Source organism: Pygocentrus nattereri, chromosome 27 (genome assembly GCF_015220715.1).
Source record: "Pygocentrus nattereri isolate fPygNat1 chromosome 27, fPygNat1.pri, whole genome shotgun sequence".
In the NCBI taxonomy this organism is placed as follows: Eukaryota; Metazoa; Chordata; class Actinopteri; order Characiformes; family Serrasalmidae; genus Pygocentrus; species Pygocentrus nattereri.
In genome coordinates this window covers 25,594,161-25,602,590 of record NC_051237.1, presented here as the reverse complement: position 1 = coordinate 25,602,590, position 8,430 = coordinate 25,594,161, and the positions used below count along the sequence as shown (strand labels likewise).

The 8,430-nt window shown below is 38.5% G+C and overlaps 1 protein-coding gene across 1 annotated transcript in view; it reads left to right on the top strand.

Annotated features, from left to right (window-relative positions):
* Positions 1 to 8,430, top strand: part of LOC108414428 (sterile alpha motif domain-containing protein 14) — a 29,572-nt gene that overhangs the window by 3,423 nt on the left and 17,719 nt on the right. Inside the window, exons 2-3 of the mRNA XM_017687291.2 lie at positions 5,751 to 5,807; positions 7,493 to 7,647. Coding sequence (XP_017542780.1) covers positions 5,777 to 5,807; positions 7,493 to 7,647 — 186 coding nt within the window. The 5' untranslated portion in view covers positions 5,751 to 5,776. The remainder of the gene's footprint in view (positions 1 to 5,750; positions 5,808 to 7,492; positions 7,648 to 8,430) is intronic.

The window sequence follows — 8,430 nt, the reverse complement described above, 5'->3', positions numbered from 1 at the left end:
AACCCCCACCTTTATTTTTAGTTTTTTATTAAAAAGAATTATCTTGCTTGTTGTATTTAAACTGCAGTTATTCTAGTAATACTCTCATTTTCATCAATACTGAGTTTTGGATGTAAATAAAGTTTGTCAACTGGCCAAAATAAAATGATCCAGAAGGATTGTTCTCTCTGTGGCATCTAGTCACATATAGCCCAGCGAGCTCTCTTATTGGTTAGGACTTCAGGAACTTTACAGATCAGTAATAAGTGGTAATATTATGGCAATAATAATACAAGTAAACTCATTTGTAAGTTGTGTCTAAATAATAATAAATAAGAAGTTTGATATTGTAACCATATTGGTGTCACATGAACATTTTAAACTTTTATATACCTTCTAAAGACCTCCACTCTTTATTTTACTTCCAGTATGATTATGTTTTCGTTATTTTTATATAACAAATTATATTAAATATTTTTATTTCTTTATTTTATTTATTTTATTTATATTAAGCTATTTTATTTTTGCAATTTTATTCTGATTTGATTTTGTAATATTAAATGTACTAATATGATGCATTTATTTATTTATTTATTTATTTTAGCATTTGATATGTTTTACAATCTAATTGATTCAATCCTTGATTTCTGTATCGGCTCGGCTACAATCTAAATGACAGTTAACGTACTCCGAGTTTAAATAAAGGTTGATTGATGACTGATTGGGAACAGATAAGAACCAAAGCAGAAGGAAGTGAAAATGTCAGGAATCAATTTCAAATGCTGGACATAACTGACAGAGAACTAGAGAGATCAAAGAGATCAAAGAGGAACCAGAGAAAAACCTGAGAAGAATGAAAAGGAGAAAGAAATCGAAGTAGATGAACGATGGCAGGGGATATTGCAAAAAAGAGGAGAGAAGCCAAAATCAAGAGGGACAAAAGTCTTTTAAGAGACCTAAACCATGAATTCCAGAGAGCTGCCAGGAAAGACAAATCAAATCAAATCACATTTATTGTCACATCACATTTACACAAGAGGTGGAAAGTGAGTGAAAATCTTAGGTGCGTAGCCTCCTCATAGAATTTAAATCCAAAAAAATATATATATAAATATCTAAGAAGAAAAACAAATATATATATATATATACACCAACTCCGAATATACACATATGCACAATGTACACTAGTATTGCACTATTCCAACGTACAGTTGTGCAGTAATAAGTTCTGAAATAAAACTATGGAATGTGCTGCTGTTCACATTCCGTATGTGCAGTTAGTCTGGAGAAGATAATAAATCAGATTTAGGTTCTCAGGGACAGAACACTGATATAGAAATCTTCCAGATTGTACAGGATATGGATACACGATGTACAAGATATCAATCTATAAGTGTAAGTACAGATTTGCTAGATTGAAGGTGCGGTAAGACGAGGACCAATGCTACAACATCTGTAACATCTGTTGAAAAGGGGCTGGACTGGGACTTCAGAGCGGGAGTTGTATGATGCAGACCAGCCCACCTTAAACTCTAACTCCCTGCTACACACACATCGTTGTTTTGATGCAACATAACTATAAAGTCTGTGCATTTGCATCTTCTTCTTTTCTTACCCTTGTCTCTTATTCACTGTTCATACGCTAAACAAGGTGGCTTGAAAGTGATAAAGTTGACAAAATTTTTTGTCTTAAATGTGACTTAATCTCCACAGTATGCTACAAATGATGCTAACGTTAGCTGGGTAACTTAACCCTCTCAGTTTGACATCAAAGGATGTTGTAGATAAAAGAAAATGATTTCTTGATTGCTACAGGCTGGAGACACACTTTAATTTGCCTGGAAATGTAGCACTGTTCCTGAGAAAAGTCACAAAGACAGGGGTGGTGTTGTCGATGGGTCAAGAACACAGCCTCTGATTGGTCAACGAGTCAGGAACACAGCTTCTGATTGGGGGACAAGTTAGGAATACAGCCTTTGATTGGTCAACGAGTCGGGAATACAGTCTCTGATTGGTAGATGAATCAGGAACACAGACTCTGATTGGTCAAACACAACCTCTAATTGGTCAACGAGTCAGGAACACAGCCTCTGATTGGTCCGCAAATCAGGAACAGTGTCTGATTAGTTGACAAGCCTTTGATTGGTCGACAAGTCAGGAACACAGCTTCTGTTTGGTCTACATATCAGGAATGCAGCCTCTGATTGGTCAACGAGTCGGGAATACAGTCTCTGATTGGTAGATGAATCAGGAACACAGCCTCTGATCAACGACTCAGTAATTCAGTCTATGATTGGTCGACAAGTCAGGAACACAGCTTCTGTTTGGTCGACAAGCCAGGAACACAGCCTCTGACTGTCCAACAAGTCTGATTGGTTGATGAGTCAGGAACACAGACTCTGATTGGTCAATCAAGAATACAGTCTATGATTGGTTGACAAATCAGGAAGGCAGCCTCTAAATGGATTCTGGTATGATGGAAGAAACATCAATAACCTTTGATATGCAGATGATACAACACAGTGGAAAATCTGGAAGACATGAAGGCCCTTATAAGGAAGAACACATGGGATGTCAATTCAACATTAAGAAGACTAATCCTGCGTTTATGTTTGTATTTGATGGACTGCAGAGTGGAACTGCACCCAAAAATTCTGCCACCACAAGCAGCAATGGACCGCAGACTGCAGTGGTGAGTGGTGAGCAGTGAGCAGAATGCTTCACGAAGATTTACATTTTCCCAGCTTTTGCCATCAACCTCAGTGGTGGAATAAATGGGATGTTGATTTGTTTGGGAGCCTTGGATGCCAAACGTCTCGTTGTTGAATTCCAGACGAACACAGAATTTACAACAACAATAAAAGAGCACATCCTCCTCCCTTTCTCCAACTTAAATAAACAATTAACACTGTTAGACCTCTCCGATAATCATCCATTATCACCAATAACACTGTCACCATGCTAGTTCTTGCTTGGCTTCATACTGCCATCAGCTGTGTACTGCTACGAGGTGCAGAACTTTCCCCACTGATGGAGAAGATTTGGAAATGATGGACAGCCTTTGCCTACTTGGATCAATTACTTACAACAGGGGATCCGGTAAGCAACAAATATGACAGATCGGTGCTCAGCAGAACAAGGAAGAGGGAGCTTGAGAAGATCTTCAAATGCAGCAGTGTTTCTCTACAGACCAAGTTCAGAATTGCCCAGGCTGTGGCCTTCTGTGGTTCTTTATGAATGTGAAAGCTGGACAATAACAAACAAGGCTTTTGGTGTTGGTGGAGACATTGGGAGAACCTTGGACAGCTCGACAAATCAAGCCTCACCTCTCACTCAAAGAACAGAGAACCAAGGTGAAGCTCTTATTTTGGACACATTCTATGAAGAACCAATTAATTGGGAAAAAATATTATGCTTGGAAGAGTTAAAGGTGAAAGAAAGAGAGGGCGACCAGTACTCACTTTCTAGTTAGGACTCCCCCAATCCAATGATACTACCAGCGCAGTGGTAGGTGGTAGGAGGGTGAAAGCTAGCACAGGCTTCCTCTGAGACCTGTGAAGCCACTGCATCTTTTCAAACTGCCGCTAACACAATATCATTGGACAGCTGAATGTGTTCAGAGGAGAGCACTAACCGCTAGTTCTGTTACATCAGTGTTGGGAGAGTCTGGGGGGCATCCTATGCACCCAGAGAGAGGTCAACTATGCTCTTATGGACTCATAGGCCACAGACGGCTCTAGTATCGCCAGGGATCAAACTCACGATCTCCTGATGACAGAGCGTTGTGAGGCAAATAAATCCCCAAAAGAAAATTTCAGATTTTTCACAATTTTCCATCATCAACATTCCATATAAACTCAGAAGACTTGTGTAGGTTCTCTGGTGGTTCTGCATGGTAAATAAAATGTCTATATTTGTGTTGTAGTCATGGTGACCTCAGAGGTTCCTATCATTAAAAATGATAATTAAATAATGAAATATCAATACTTGCATTTCAAAAACCCAAGATTTTGCCATATTATTTCGACCCCAACAATAACAGTCACCCTTCTTGGCTGTATGGGAAGTGTCTGGTCTGTTATTTCTGGTGCTTTTTTGTGCCGACCAGAGAACTGTGATGCAATGTGTGAATAAATGTCAGAGACGTATTGAACGGATTTGTGGTTCAGAGAGGTGTCGGGGCTTCTGGGTAATGTGTAAGAGGAGCCGAGAATAACATGGAAGGTTTCTTCGTTTGGATTCTGTCAGTATCCACTGATTACAGCATAGGTATAAAGGGTGCCAGCAGATGTGCTGAGGCTTCATGAAAACAGCTGATTCGTCTAAGAGCTCTGGAGCTCATGCAGTCATATTACTGACCACAGAATCCCAGTGGAAATCTCTGCTTAATGAGGAGAGAGAGGAGGGAAAGTGCTTTAATGGCAGCGTGGCAAATAGCTGGGTGTTACTGAGGGCAAGCTGAGGTGCACAGAACAACACAATTCACTTCTGTGAGTTGAGAGACTATTTATGGAATTTGTCCTGCCGGGTTGCTCTTGCATGGTTGAAGATCATTGCAATTGTTACGTTTCATGTCATCCTTGTTTGTAATAACAGTCTTGCCAGCTTTGCATTCTGTCTTCATTTATAAGCTAAAGAAACTAAATCGGGCCTAAAACAGAGCCTTGGGGTACACCAAAAGTAAAGGAATGAGACAAGATAAGGTGATGCCTTGCTTTGACTTAATGCTAAGCAGTATGTTTTAGGAAGCTCTTCCGGTGTCTGGTTCTTAGTCATCACCACAGTGAGCAGTGAACCACTCTTAACCATTTGGCTGTGCGGAATATTTGAAAAAATTGGAAGAATTCACGAATAGCAGTTCAGATTTTGTGCTTAAAATCCCCACACAGAACACAGAGCAACATATTACAAATGTTTGTATGATATGATACTAAACTAGACTGTTATATTAAACATCCAAAGCTTGAGTGAAAAATATAAAACATAAGATAAAACACAACTTAAAAGCTCTGATCAAACCTATCGGTTTGACATGCAGATGGACGGATGGACAAACGGATGGAGGAGGCAACATGTGAATAAATGAACAACACTTGTTTACAGATAAGTGAATGAATGAGTGACAAGCAGCTACGGACAGGTGGTTTAGCTTGCTAGCTTTTGGTTATGCTGGGTTAGCTTTAGCTCACGAAGTTTCTCTGACTCTGAAACTGTTCTGTGTGAGCGGAGCCAGAGATGCAGCCTTGTGATTGGTCAGGGGAATGATTACAGAAATGTTCTACCCCAGTTTAGATCGAGAGGAGAGAAATATGGTGAAGTATATTGGTCAGTGGAACATTATTCAAAAGGTGTATATCACTGTTGTCAGGACAAAACCATTTTTGTCATTTTTCAGTTTTTAACATAATTTGAAATCACCTGTTGTCATTTACATTGTCTGTAAATTTCATAATGAATGGACCAAAAGAAATGGTCCAAAATGACTTGGAAAGATGTCTGGTTCCACTGACTTACATTAAAAGTAAAGTAGGTTTTTTCCTTCTCCTGTAATGTTACTATTTTGGAGATACGAGGTTTTGTTCTGACAACAGTGATATTTACTATTCGCCTGCAAGAACAAGATTAACCTGATTAGAAAGGAAAGACAGATTTAGGTTCCCTGGATCTTTCACCATTAGTGGATGAACTGCAGTTCACATGTTGCTCTAGGTGTGAGTAGGTGTTTCTGAGATGGTCACAGGTGATGTATTTTTTATTCCCTGTCTCTGCAGTGGTCCCTGAGCTCCCCGTGCCTGTCATGCAGTTGGAAGAGACAGAAAATGTGTTCGGTGAGTCACTGCAGCATCAGACCAGCATGTTTTTCACAACTGACACCAGATATTTTACTGATTTACACTAAAATGCAGTGATGAATGTAGGCCTGTATTAGAACACCTGATTATACATGATTAATAACACACATTTAAATTGTTCATGGCCCATATCATGGAACACTACTCTGCAAAAACAACCCTTTATGAATGTGGGCATATTTGCATATACATTTCCATTTAGCCCATAGCATTTAGCCCCACCCATTCAGCATACATCAGTCTACCCCCACCCATTCAGCCTACATCAGTCTAGCACTGCCCATATAGTGTACAGCCATTTACCCCACACATTGTCAGTTTAGCCCCACCCATTCAGCCTACAGCAGTTAAGCCCCACCCATTCAGCCTACAGTACTTTAGCCCCACCCATTCAGCCTACATCAGTCTAGCACTGCCCATATAGTGTACAGCCATTTACCCCACACATTGTCAGTTTAGCCCCACCCATTCAGCCTACAGCAGTTAAGCCCCACTCATTCAGCCTACAGTACTTTAGCCCCACCCATTCATTTTAGAGCAGTTAAGCACCGCCCACTCAACCTCCATCAGTTTAGCCCCACCTACTCAACCTCCAGCAGTTTAGCCCCACCCATTCATTTCGCAGCAGTTTAGCCCCACCCATTCAACCAAAAATGTTCTTCTATTGTTACAAGCTTTACATTGTTACCAAATAATTATGCTTCTGGTGCTATACAGAACCATATACAGCAGTATGCAAAAGTTTGGGCACCCCTGATCATTTTTATGATTTGCCTTTATAAATCATTGGTTGTTCGGATCAGCAATTTCAGTTAAATATATCATAAAGCAGACGAACGCAGTGATGCAATAAAAGTGTGCAATAATTATTTAAACAAAATTAGGCAGGTGCATAAGTTTGGGCACCCTTGTCGTTTTATTGATTTGAATAACTTTAGCACTAATTATTGGAACACAAAATTTGTTTTGCATCCTCAGTGACCCTTGACCGACATACACAGGTGAATCCAATTATGAGAAAGGGTTAAGGTGGCCAACTGCAAGTGTGTCTCCTCTTTGCATCTTCTCTGAAGAGTGGCAACATGGGAGCCTCAAAACAACTCTCAAATGGCTTCAACCAGAACCCAGACTCTCATTGGAAGCTATAGGAAGCATTTAGAGGCTGTTACTCCTGCAAAAGGAGGATCTACTAAATAGTGATGTAATTTTTCTGTTGGGGTGCCCAAACTTATGCACCTGCCTAATTTTGTTTAAATAATTATTGCACACTTTCTGTAAATCCTATAAACTTCATTTCACTTCTCAAATATCACTGCGTTCGTCTGTTTTATGACATATTTAACTGAAATTGCTGATCCGAACAACCAATGATTTATAAAGGCAAATCATGAAAATTATCAGGGGTGCCCAAACTTTTGCATACCGCTGTACTACATATTCTCCGTCAATGTGAAGAACCATTTCACCATGCAGAGAACCATTTAATCATGAACATAGCTCTTTGAATGTTCATGGTTTTATGCAGAACTGTTGTCTTCACTGAAGAATCCCTTGAAGAAAGCAAGTAAACGAATTTAAACCCCAGAATTTAAACCCCAGACGCTGTAAGTTGGGAGGTTTGGTTAACTCTGCTGTGTTTTTTCTCTGCTGTATGTGATCAGCTGACCTGAACGATGCGATCCCAGAGACTGAGCTCCTGGACAGCAGCGTCCAGAAGTGCCGTGTCCAGGTGCGGAGGGGCAGGAACCGGCCATCCCGCTCACGGCTTAGAGACAGCATCAGCTCCACTGAGGGGGACGACAGCCTGGACAGGAGGGTCCGTCTCATTCACAGCCAATCGTTTATCACAAAGCACCATAATCCATTTAAATTACAGTATTTAAATGACGGTATTTAAATGGCGGTATTTAAATTACAGTATTTATGCGTTTAAATGACAGTATTTAAATTATGGTATTTATGCGTTTAAATTACGGTATTTAAATTACAGTATTTATGCATTTAAATTACAGTATTTAAATGATGGTATTTAGGCATTTAAATTACGGTATTTAAATTACGGTATTTATGCATTTCAATTACAGTATTTAAATTATGGTATTTAGGCATTTAAATTACGGTATTTAAATTACAGTATTTATGCATTTAAATTACAGTATTTAAATTATGGTATTTAGGTGTTTAAATTACGGTATTTAAATTACAGCATTTAAATTACAGTATTTATGCGTTTAAATTATGGTATCTAAATTACAGTGTTTATGCATTTAAATTATGGTATTTGAATTACAGTATTTAAATTACGGTATTTATGCGTTTCAATTATGGTATTTAAATTATGGTAATTAAATTATGGTATTTATGCGTTTAAATGACAGTATTTAAATTACGATATTTATGCGTTTAAATCACAGTATTTAAATGACAGTATTTATGCATTTAAATTATGGTATTTAAATTATGGTATTTATGCGTTTACATTACAGTATTTAAATTACGATATTTATGTGTTTAAATCACGGTATTTAAATTACAGTATTTATGCATTTAAATTATGGTATTTAAATTACAGTATTATAGAATGAAAAAACAATAATAA